The 13,427-nt window shown below is 36.9% G+C and overlaps 1 protein-coding gene across 1 annotated transcript; it reads left to right on the top strand.

The window, feature by feature from the left end:
* The first annotated feature begins 7,251 nt into the window (after window positions 1–7,251).
* On the top strand, window positions 7,252–12,166 carry LOC135082236 (sulfotransferase 1B1-like). Its single transcript, XM_063977005.1, has 7 exons — window positions 7,252–7,403; window positions 7,994–8,128; window positions 8,324–8,423; window positions 9,947–10,272; window positions 11,098–11,192; window positions 11,653–11,836; window positions 12,012–12,166. The coding sequence occupies exons 1-7, from the start codon at window positions 7,316–7,318 to the stop codon at window positions 12,146–12,148; spliced, it is 1,065 nt and encodes a 354-aa protein (XP_063833075.1). The 5' UTR covers window positions 7,252–7,315; the 3' UTR covers window positions 12,149–12,166.
* The last annotated feature ends 1,261 nt before the right edge of the window (window positions 12,167–13,427 follow it).

Here is a 13,427-nt window from a genome sequence, read left to right as displayed (position 1 = left end):
ATTGATGTAGTAGGCTTTTAGATCTTGAACATAAACATAAAACTGGTTCAACTCACAAACTTTGGGAGCCTCTGGCTCTCACTATCCAGTAACTCTAGGCTTAATGCCGAGATGGTTACTGCAGTTGAGACTTGTTTAATTTTGTTACCATCCCATTTGATTGTCCGACGAAAGATCATTTGTTAATGGAACTTTGTCTGTGGACTGAAGTTTGGGAGCCCGAGGAAAATTGAGTTTATAATTAATGATTAATATGATTTCGGCTTTCTCATTTCTATTTTGTATTTGGATTTGTTTTGTTTTGTTGATTTTGATGATGGAATAAGTAATAATTTGGATGATTATACTCATAATTTGTTTAATTCTTAGGCTGAGTTGCACCACCTTATTTTAACCGTAACTATAACCAGTGTTTTTGTAGGGAGTTTGAAAGACTTTTGACGTTTGTTTAAGTTAAAGTAAGATGGAGCAACCCAGCCTTAGTTAGACTTGTATGAAGAATTTGAAACTATTTTGCAAACTTCAACAAAGCTCTTGATTTTAAATCCACAACATTTAGAAAACTATTAATCTACTATATAAAAATAAGTCGGGTTTTCCTCCCTGACGCTATAACTCCAGAACGCACGAACCGATTTCCACGGATTTGCATTCGTTGGAAAGGTCTCGGGCTCCGTGAGGTTTATAGCAGAAAATTCGGGAAAAGGGGGTAAAACAGGATCCACGCGTACGAAGTCGCGGGCGGCCGCTAGTAACTAATAAGGAAAAAACCACATTATTATCGAGTCTAACTAAGATTATCAAAAATAACTCAAAGAATAGAAACTAATTTGATAAAACAGTATCTTATAATGATGGGTTGTTTTCTAAAATTGAGCTGTGCCTAATCTAGCAGTTACCTACTTCAGAAAATTCATGGCCCGAAATTGGCCTATGACAAACTTGGGAGAACTCCCATACATCTGAAGTTTATTAAGACCGCGCTTACGGTGTAAATATTTTACCTGCTCCTTACAACGTTAGACCCTTTAGAATTTGCATTCATTACACATTAGAATTTGGAATGGCATAATTAAGTGGGGTTGCAGACGAGCGTTCGGCAGCTTAGGTACACGTGTGTACGTTTCACATTATTCATTCACCACCATCGTCGGAACACCACGTAGTAGATTTAAAAAAATCCCCATAAAGAGGAAATTGAAAACAAAAGAACATCTAAAGAATCGATTGCTATTAATTAAACCTACCAAGTGACAGTTTGTGGTTGAGGATTCGGGATAAAGCTCGCTTCGACTACTGCCTGATCGTCATCACTTTTCGTCAGGTGAGATGTTCACGCAGCAGGCCAAGTAATTCCTCGTTGTGGTTAAAAAAATATTTAGCGAAAGCAGGTATTTGACTGCCATCATATCTGATGCTAAGTGATTTGCAGTCTAAGATGGTAGGTATACCTGCGTACCTGCTCTGTGTCTATACACTTGTGCCTCTAAGAGACCCGGATTATAATGCTTGGGAAAGACAGTACACCATAATATAATTCAGCCCCTAGCCCTAGCTGTCCATCGTTGACAGATACAAAAAAAAATATTTTTTACCTATTTACAAAACAAAAATGTTGAGTTTGACCATTTTGACCATAAATCAAAGCATCCTCTTGACCCTATGTCCGTTTTATAACAACTCAAATAAATAAGATTCTCAAATTGGGGACGCCATTTATGTTTTATTACTACTTTATGTTTTCCTAGTCGTAAAAGTAAAATAGTTTCATTTCCGCAGATGATAGCTTTATACACAAGTAAGTTATGGCTTTAGTAATTGGTTTATACAGGGCGAAAAATGTTTATAACGAGATACGTTTAGTAGATACTTAAAAGTTCATATTTGTCCACTAAAATAGTTAGGGATTCATTTACAGTTCTTCGTTCGTCGTAATGACGTCATCGCTGGACAAAGGCTTCCCCCAAGGATTTTCACAACGGTACAAACTTACCGCGTCCTTCACCAGATTAATCGGTCCACCTTGCGGGAGACCTGCGCACACTATGTCTTCTGGCCCGTGGTCGCCACTCGAGAAATTTTCTGTCCAAATGGCCATCAGCTCTACGAGCTATGTGCCCTGCCCACTGCCACTTTGAGTTGATATAACAATAATACATACTATTACGATACGCCTTTGTCCAGCAGTGGACGTCATTTGGCTTTGGCTGAAACGAACGATTACGATATGATACTTTGATTGTATATTAGCGCTACTTCTCATAATTTTCGTACTTCGTCAGACGAGTTTAACGAGCGTAACGAAGGTAAAATTGTAGTCAGATTATTGTTTACAGGCTACTTAGCGTCTTGCGTGTACTGACTGCTTGTCTAAGTTAGTACTTATTTGAAGTCTTACCTGGTGAGTTACTGAACCAACTTTGCTTAGAAGTTGGTCAGTGATTGCTGGGAAAACTTATATTAAATTGGTAAAAGGAATAACCAAATTTAAAGTGATTTGAATGCTGTACCAGAGTACGCGCACACACACACTGACAAAATTTAGCGTGGATTAGCAGGGTGTTGCGCCGAATTTTGTCAGTGTGTGCCTGCGCGCCGCATTCGTATTGGCGCGTTCACATACGTATTGGCGCGTTCACATACAAACCGCGCTCGGTGCGTTTCTATGAAGATGACCTACTCATTTGTATTTACTCTGGCTGTACTGTTGCGCTTCGTCCTTTTGACTGCCGTGCCGTGAACTGGCGAAAGGGTATTTTAGAAATTGTCCAATTTAGCAAGTCTTACAGATGGTTGTGTGGGTTTGGCAGAGTAGATTAGGACAAGTCCCACTCTTCCACCAATTAAATGTCGTTAAAGGCGCTTTTGGGACAAATATGCGTACATTAGGCCATATTTTAGTAGTACCTAAAGACTGACGCCATCATAAAGGTAGCAGGAAGGCGCTGGACGCAGGCCGCTACCAACCGGGCAACATGGAAAGCATTGGGGGAGGCCTATGTTCAGCAGTGGACGTCCTATGGCTGAGATAATGATGATGATGATGATGATGATAGGCCATTTTTTGTCCAACGTGAGGAGTTTAAATCCTCTTTTTGTCGCTGGTAAATTAGGATCGTGCTCCTACAGTGGAAACTGAATAACCTCACAATAAAAAGGTACACCGACATCACCTGGATTCAACAGATTCGCACTAAAAATGAGCACTTTTATACAACCCTAAAACTCCTCACATATTTTTAACCGACTTAAAAAAAGGAGGAGGTTCAAATCGGTTGGTTTTTTAGATATTAATAAAACGACCTTATGTCAACCAATAACTGCCCGTCTATCCCCACCAATCTAGATAAGTCATGATTTCCGACAGCAGAGGAGTCCCGACTCCCATCATTCCCGACTTTAATCCTACCTGCCCTTAATAACGGGATTATTTTAACTATGTGTTGCGGCCTGGAGATTATGATTAGGGATGATTCGGGATAAAGGTGAAATGTAATGTCAAAAATATAGGTAGGGTAAACCAGAGAGTGATTGCCCACTGGTAGTAATTGCCCGCTTTAAGGATAATATTGTCAGGTGCTGACTTTGAATCACTCTAGTTATATTTGAATTTACTAAGTAGATGGCTCCGAGATCAATGAACAGTAGATTTAAAATTTACAATAGGAAACACTAAAAAAAACAGTCATGGCGGATTTTGTCAAGACGGGTGAAAATGTTACTCAAACAGGTAAAGACTTTAACAATTTTACTAAGGAATGACTTGCTTAGAGGTTAAATTTTTTTTGCAAGTTATTTAATATTCAACTAATGGTGTATAGTCATGATGAAATTATAAGTGTTTTCTCCATTATCAATGAAAATAACTGGTAAAATTTGATTTCTAACGGTCATTTTAACGGTGGGTAATCACTGCACATAAATCTGTATATTTTTAGTTATTGCCCACCATCATTTCAGTTATTGCCATATGTTAAGTATAGTTATTGCCCAGGGAAATTATTATTAGAGTGTTGCCACCATGCAGTAGCAGTGTTTACGTTGCTCATTGCTAGACTTGTTTTGCAATTTACAGGCATAAATATTGAAATGTCTTTTAATGTTTCATTTTCAGTATGTCAAAGATCCAAAAGTTCAATATAGCATAGTAAATTTGCAAAAAGCGATCGAAGCTGTACAAGATGTATATCCAACAATTTGGTTTGGCTTGAAAAAATTGATAAAAATTCAAACGCAAATACAAAAAATGAAATCCTACGTTAAAATCTACTAGTGAAAATGTTAATTGTAAGGAAATAGATAGAACTTTAGGGAAGAATAATCAACAGCTAATTGAACATTCTGAGCAACCACTTGAACTGATATCAAAGAAGATAAAAAAATAAATACATATAGTATAAAATTAAAATTTTTGCGTCATCTATGTTTTGAAGTAGATGATTCTGTCTCTACCGATTCTGACTCATCAACATCAGCTCAAGAAATATTTGATAATATGTTAATAAGGCCAAACGCAATTTATTTTGAAATTTTGAAGACTGTACTACTAGAATTCAAGTTTAATGTTTTGTTTTGTTTATTTAAAGCCTATTTTGTCATTTTAAAATTGATTATTTTGTTTTAAGATACTGGGCAATTACTGTGCTTTGATGTGGGCAATTAGTGTAAGTAATGGGCAATGACTGTACTTTTTGGAGGATTTTAAATTTATTTCAATATTTTCTAAGTTACGTAAGATTTAACTAAAAACTGTTAATATTCTGTTTAACAGTTAATTGAGTTATAAGAAAAAAGTCATAAATGGTCGATAATTAAAATACTTTCTTTAATTTTTCATCTCAATGTATTTGAAATCTTTAAGTGGGCAATAGCTATACGGTTTACCCTATTATGTAATAACTAGATTTTACCCGCGGCTTCGTCTGCGAGAATTTCGTTCTGTCACAGGAAGACTTTATCACTTATTGTTTATGTAATTAGCCCGTTTTATCACAGAAAGTCAGTTCTGTCAATTATTAACCCGATAAATCATACAAATTAATGCTCATTTTGATTTTCAGACTTTGTCACCCCATTTCTCCCTTTTAGGTGATGCATTCTGTTATAGTAGGGTCAGCTAAATAAAAATATTTTGCACTTAATCATCATCATCTGGTGACCTAATCGCCACTACAGTACTTAGACCGTTTCTAAATTAATATTCCTTGATTAGTACATTCCCCAAGCAGAGCAGACGTGCTTGGGCATCTGATTATGTTGTCCCTATGACATCTCTTACAACATCTACGGAAAGACTGGCAGTTGTCTTATTCATCATCATGATTTGTCATCATCAACATCGTCAAGATTTCACCACGGGACGTCCAGTGTCCACTGCTGAACATAGCCTCCGGCATAACCAGCTGATAGCGGCCTTTTCTTCTTATTTATAGCGTGATTATTAAATGTTAATATTAATTTGGTATTAATCTCTTCCCAATAACCGAACGTCAACTTCCACCATCCATTACATGTGAACCAAGCGTTAAAATGTGGTCCCGAACCGCACACCGCAAAACAAACGACATAATCTCCATTTACACAAAATAATACCGCGGCATATTGGTCATTATTGGTAATTTATTACAGACTAGCTTTCCGCCCGCGGCTTCGCCCGCGTGGAATTTTGTCTGTCACAGAAAAACTTTATCGCGCGCGTCCCTGTTTCAAAAACCGGGATAAAAACTATCCTATGTTCTTTCCCGGGACTCAAACTATCTCTATGCCAAATTTCATCAAAATCGGTTGCGAGGTTTAAGCGGGAAAGCGTAACAGACAGACAGACAGACAGACAGAGTTACTTTCGCATTTATAATATTAGTTGGGATAGTTGGGATGGGATATAAAAACGGTATAAAGACTTATGAATGTATTTGACGTACATTTTCGGACTGTAATAGGTTTCGGAGTTGTTAATTATTGGGTATTATGTGGAAGCGAATGAAATAATGCGAACCAATGAAAGCTTTTTTGGACATCATTATGTTTTATTTTAATGATGGGATGGATTTTATTAATTGTTTCAAACATGATTGTTTATTTCTATTAAACTAGTACCCGCGAGTTGGTACGCGTAAAAATCGCTTGAAATTTTTTTCTTATTTTACAATATTTTTCATTTATTCCTATTGGCCGTAGCATGATAGCAGCCTTCCTCGGAAATCAAATCGTACCAATAGTTCCAGAGATTAGCTATTCAGATTTACTATAATACCTACGACCTACGTGCTATAATAGTATCAGTTTTATATTAACAAAAAAAAACCTACCCAATTCAACATAAACCTAATAAAATGATAATGCAAAAATTATCTGAGAGTCATTGCACCCGCGATCTCTGGCTTACCTGAGCTAAGTTTTCTACCACGGTGTCAAGTTGATCATTACAGTTAGTAAAACTTTAGTACGAGTACATTATTAGCATGTTTATAGACGTAGGCTATCTCAAAATAAAGGAAATCTTGCCAACGCACCTCGTACCCTCGCTAGATATTTCCTTCCACCTCCTAACCCTTCACCGCAATTTTGACTGACGCCCTTTCTAATATCACACCCAATTGCGTATCCAATATTACTATAACACCGCGGCTAGATTACTCCAATTACAATGCAAGCTGGTACCGGGCCCAAGAATTCCGTATAATATCGAAGGTTCTGGGGATTTCCCCCGGTCTCACCAATGATTAATGTACCCACAACCCAGGGAGAGCAGGCAGACTGTGTCAGAGAAAGCTAGATGAAAACCATATTAGGTACTTAGGGTGAGTTGCACTACCTTACTTTACTTTAGCAAACGTCAAAAATCTGTCAAACTCCATACGAAAACACCGGTTATTGTTATAGTTACGGTTAAATTATGTTGGTATCCCTAATCAAAATAATCAATTGTTTATCGACAAGTGGTTAAATAACAACAAAATGCATTTTTCGAACGATGGTTAAGTAGTTTGACTTTACAATATTTAACTATTACTTTAAATTTTGTTAGTTTAACCACTGGTAACAAAAATTTTATTTTCAATTGGTCATTTTAAGTACGGATCAAAAAACTACGCATAAGTAGTTCAAAAATTAAGCTAGTAGGTATATAAAATTCTTATCATGATATAATATAGAAGATAGGTTATCATTTTCACGAGATTATTTAACTAATCACAATATTTGCGACGGATTTTCCATGCACTTTGAGATATTTGTGTAATTGATACGATAGACACTATTATATAAGACTCCCACAACCTGGGTATCAAGGAATTAAACTAATTGTTCTGCTAAAATGACTACTTCAAGTAATAACTTTCCGTTTGAAATAAAAGACTTAGATCCAGAAGAAGCAGATGAAATACATAAACACTATTTCGAAGGTATGTTTCTATTATTTTTATCATTTTATATTAATTAATATGAAATTATATTATTTATTTTAATGTCATTTGAATAGGTTCTTGCAGTATGTATTTATTCAGGTAATTTAAGTACATAAAATAATACTTCCGGGTCTAAGGCGTTTCGTACCACGAGTGATTCCGCGGTGTGAATTGGCCAAAACTTATTGAATGGAGCTTTTCGCACTAGGCTTTGGAGAGAGTTGCATGTGTTTATTTTAAACTAGAATTCACATAAAACAGTGTACATAAGGCGGACTTAATGCCTTTCGGCATTTTCCTCCAGTCAGTCTTAGGACCAGACTGAAAATAAAGTAGGCAGTATAAAAATTACACTGACTTAAATGATGGTACATAAGTAATATTTATTTGTTTTTTTTAATCAATCTATGACAAAAATATGTTAAAGACCACTTATGAGCGACTCGCACCTGACCGAATCACACATGGTGCGAAATACCTAAAGACCCATAAATAGTTACCTAGTACATGTGTAGGTAAAGGTGTTCTACTTCATATATGGAATATTTTTACTTCATAATCACTGCTTTTCCGGTTTTCAATTTCAGGGTATCAGAATGGATTCATTCGAGTCGGCCCAAAGGGATATTTTTTCACCAACGGCATTAAAGTAGATATTAAAAATATTTATAACATGCCAATACGACCTGACGATACTTTTGTGGTCACGTTCCCTAAATCAGGTTACTACATATTTATTATCTGCCTTTGCACGTACTTCCCTTTTAGTATTTTAATGATTTCATGAAAAAATTAAGTTTACAAATTTTACTAATTTTCATACTTATAAGTATTTAAAATGTTATGTCTGCATTGTAGAAAAAAATTACTGACATGCTCGTTTCAAATTAAATTTATAAGTTTTATTATGTTTATAGGAACGACTTGGACGCAGGAACTCGTTTGGATGGTGGCAAACAATTTAGACTACGAAAAATCTGATTCTATGCCGCTTAATGAACGGTTCCCATTTCTAGAGTAAGTAATTTTACAAAAGGGAAACTGTAATATTGATTACTAGCTTTCCGCCCGCGGCTTCGCCCGCGTCGAATTTTGTCTGTCACAAAAAAACTGTGGAAAAACTTTATCGCGCGCGTCCCTGTTTCAAAAACCGGGATAAAAACTATCTCTATGCCAAATTTAATCAAAATCGGTTCAGTGGTTAACCTCCTGGGGCCTGGCGTCATATATTTATTACATAAAACAAAAAAATATAATACAACGCTATCTGTTGAAATTTACCAGAACTTTTACGTTAGTTAGTTAGATGGTGCATCTGTCCATCATTCTTAGCTGTGATTGGCCAGTGAAGTGACATTTATATTTTTTTATCTTTAATTGAACTAGCGACGGCGCCGCGACCGGGAACAAGTGGTTAGTAATAATGAAATTTTTACTAAAATATGAACGATTTCTATAAGCCTTTGTTATTATTCGTTTTGGGATTTGAACTGTTTTATTATCTGAGTATCACTGATTGTGGAAATACGTATGAAAGCTACGAAAACCATGGTGAAATCTGAATGTCATACAGGTATTACATGAGGTCCCAATTACTAGTGTAAACTGACAGAGCCCAGTGTAATACCTGTATGACATTATACATTTTCTATTAAATAGCATACAATCTGATATTATTTTCTTATTTGTTTAGGTAGATATATGCGAATATAACATATTAGAACATTCAAAACTCGATTTTACTGGTAAAGTCGGCCCAGAAGTATTATCAACACCTCAAGTCACTTTGATTTTTTTTTATGAAATTAAAATAATTTCATTAGGCACTTAATCAAATTGTTTTTTAATTTTTTTTATTGCTATTGACCTTATCTACATCACTTAATGTTAATTACACATTGGTGTGATGCATTTTTTTATCACGAGGATTTTTTAATTGTAGTCATCCATATGAAATGCAATAAAATTTTGAAATACTATTAAAAAAAAAATAGAGATGCAATGTTATTGCCCAAAAATGACATAAAACTTGATATAGAATCTATCTAGCTACATTTTAACGAAAAGGTACTTAAAAAATATCAATATTTGCATCCACTGCATAGAAAAAAGTAAGTACAGGCAGAAAAAAAATTAAAAATATGTAAAAAAAATTTTTGGCATCTCAATATATTTCAAAAATAGATTCAAATTCGTTGTAGATAGTCAAGAAACTTAACTAGGAATTACTTTTGTGGAATTTATTACGGGACATCCTGTACATGAAATAAAAAAGTCGTTGACATTGGGAACCGATGTCGTAAATATATGACATTGAGAAAATTGCCGTTTTCCAGATAAAAATTTTTATTTTATTTTTTAAGATAATTATATCAATTATTAATACTATTTGGATAGTTTTCATATGAATTCACGATAAAAATAATTCCCGGGCCCCAGGAGGTTAAGGCGTGAAAGCGAGACAGACAAACAGACAGAGTTACTTTCGCATTTATAATATTAGTATAGATAATGTCTGGTCTGTAATCGGGTGTTTTCAGAATGTTCATGATGATAAATAGCGACAAAACGAAGAACTATATGAAAGACTTCGCGAAAGGAGACGAGCGACTGTTAAAAATTATAGAGGAAGTGACTACTCCTGGCACCGAGTTGATGGCGAAGGTGCCTTCGCCACGGTTCATCAAAACGCACATTCCCTTATCCCTGCTGCCGCCGAAGCTGCTGGACACCGCCAAGGTGGTATACGTGGCGCGTGACCCACGCGACGCCGCGGTCTCCTTCTACCACCACAACAAACTCTTCGCGTTCATGGGCTTCACTGGGGACTTCAAACAGTATTGGGAGTACTTCATTCAGGACAAAAGTGAGTTAAAACTTTATCCTAAATTATCTGATCAGTCTGTATCACAACTGCGATGCAGCTAGAATCTCTGATAGGGAATTATCTGTCTGAAAACTACAACACGCCAATGTTAATAATATAAACCTATCGCATATCAAACTTGGACTGCGTTCGGGAAACTACGCGACATCTTTTCGTCCAAAATACCTCAGTGCCTGAAGACGAAAGTCTACAACCAATGTGTATTACCTATGATGACTCGCTCGGAAACGTGGCCTCTCACTATAGGCCTTATACAGAAGCTCAAAGTTGCACAGCGTGCTATGGAGAGGGCTATGCTCGGTGTTATTTTACGAGATCGAATCAGAAATGAGGAGATCCGTAAATGAACTAAAGTCGCTGATATAGCCCGACGGATTAGCAAGCTGAAGTGGCAGTGGGCAGGGCACATAGTACGCAGAACTGACGGCCGATGGGGCAGCAAGGTTCTGGAGTGGAGGCCGCGTACCGAAAAACGCAGCGTGTGACATCCACCTACAATGTGGACCGACGACCTGATAAAGGTAGCAGGATGGCGCTGGATGCAGACTGCTACTAACCGTGCGATGTGGAAGTCATTGGAGGAGGCCTATGTTCAGCAGTGGACGTCCTGTGGCTGAAATGATGATGATGATGATGATGCATATCAAAGTTCCAAAATACACCTGAGCAAATGTAATTTTTTGTTTGTCCTACATTTTCATCATCATTTCTAAAAGCTCTATTGGTAAAGTTTGAACTGAAAACGGACAGAAATGAAATTAATAAAATAATAGTTAATGTAAACAGGTTATTTTTATTTTACAGTTGATTCGACTCCGTACTTCCCGCACGTTATGGAAGCTTGGGAGCAAAGGAATCACCCTAACTTACTGTTTCTCTTTTATGAGGATATGTTGAAGGTAATACCTGTTGAAGGAATAACATTAGCCGCCTCTGTGGTCTAGTGGTAAGACCACCTGCTTCAGACGCAGAGGTCCCGGGTTCGATTCCCAGTGGGGGCAGATTTTTCTGTTCGGTTTGGTTGGTGGTAGGGCTTGTTCTAAGTCCGCCTGGCTAGCTACCACCATCATAGCTAAGTCTGTCGCCATAACAACAACGTTAACAGCATTGTTGTGTTCCGGCAGTTAGAGATAAGATAGCCAGTTCCTCCGTGGTTGAGGATTCCGGGTGAAGCTCGCTTCCACCTTCGGCTTGATCGTCACTTACCATCAGGTGAGATACAGGCCAAGAGCTTTCTCGTTGTGAATAAAAAAAAACAAATGCGAACGTTATTATAAGTTACTCTATGGTCTCCTATTACTTCTTCAACCTCATATTTTTATACATATTACAGTATGTACTTTACTTATTTGTTTCAAGGATTTGCCGAAGGCAGTTCGACAAGTTGCCGAATTCCTAGGCAAGACGATGACTGATGAGCAAGTCTCTCGTCTTTGTGACCGCCTAAAATTCGATAACTTCAAGAAAAACCCAACGGTTCACTACGAAGTCGGAAGGGACCTAGGGTGGATAACTAAAAAAGATAGTACATTTTTTAGAAAAGGTTAGTGGATTGACACAAATTAATTAAGGATCAAGTAGGCATCAAATAAAGTATTTACAGGCTGCTGGTGACACTTAGTTACTTATAACTAAATATTTTCTTGGCATATTCTGATGATAATTTCTATTAATAGTAAAAGCATTATAATCAAACTTGCCTTTCCTTTATGAACTAGGCAAATCTGGCGACTGGCGCGAACACTTCGACGAACAGATGGCGGCGCAGGCGCAGCGGTGGATCGCCGACAACCTGCGCGGGACTGACCTGCGCTTCCCGACTATAACTAGTAATTTAGCATCTTACAACAAATAAACGATTTTGGATTATTAATTTTGAAATTATTATAATACTCATACTGAAGCTGAAAACATTGAATTTCCGGATAACTCCAGTTCATTCAGTAACCTATTATTATTATTGGTACCGTTTGAAAGAGCTCGTGAAGCACTATCAGGATTAGTAACCAGTTTTTTTAAATCTTGTATAGTTAAGAAATAATCGAGTGAGATCACTGATCGTTTCCACCCTGTATTCATACGAGCTAATCTAACGCTTGATAAATCAAAGCAAAGATATGATTAGATTATACTTATTTAAGATCTTATCCGTCTTCCATTGAGTGACATAATATATTAACAAAATAAACTTAGGCTGGTTTTAGTGTCACGCGGACTGCCAGTGCGGATCGCTCCGCACAGCCGATCTGTATGAACTGCTAGGGAGCGGAGCGGTTCCTCCGGACCGCATTACTCTAAAACGCTCCCTAGAAGTTCATACAGATTGGCCGTGCTGAGCGGGTCCGCACCGGACGGTCCGCGTGACACTAAAACCAGCCTTACTTAACCGAATATGTACAACACAAACTATTTTATTAGAAAATGTACCCCAAGAACTAATGGCACTTACAAAGGGAATTTATTTGAATGAAGGTAAATTATTCTATTTCAAACTATTTATTTATTGACAAATAAAACAGCCTACCATAAGCTCCTACCCAGTTACCGATCCACAGGAACGAACCAGAAATGGAATTTTATTATTCCTGGAATGGACCACGCAGACGTTAAAAATGAGGTCTTCCTTGAAAAGCACCCTTTTTCAAACGCATCTAATGAAACGCACATAAACTATTATTCGAAGCCCACAAAAATTTTGCTGCCTAAACTCATTGACTTTTGTGATTTTCCGCGAAATCAAAGTATTTTTCCTGGAAAAAAAGTTCCCCGAAGTAAACTGGCTCTTCTTCTTTTGCTGTGTTGAGTGATCTAAGCACTTTGGATTACTGGAACAAGTAGGATGCGGTTTTAATAATATAAATGTTGACTGTAACAGGTAAACTTTGCATGTTCCTTTAACGTTTGACGTTGCATGCCAAAACTTGCACTTTACATGTTTTAACTGACAATTTTGGTGTTTCAAATAGTGTTTTTTAGTAATAAGACTTTACAAAAGGGTGGAAGGTTAAGATTAGGTTAGCATTTCAGAAATTCCATTACATTAAAATACATGGATTTTTTCAAAACCCCTTACTGCGATTGCAATTACTTTCATATGTACCACTCCTGAGATGGGCGTTGTTTTACAAAACCAC

Source organism: Ostrinia nubilalis, chromosome 21 (assembly GCF_963855985.1).
Source record: "Ostrinia nubilalis chromosome 21, ilOstNubi1.1, whole genome shotgun sequence".
Classification (NCBI taxonomy): Eukaryota; Metazoa; Arthropoda; class Insecta; order Lepidoptera; family Crambidae; genus Ostrinia; species Ostrinia nubilalis.
Note: the sequence above shows the minus strand (reverse complement) of the source record. Positions and strands in the feature narration are given on the sequence as shown.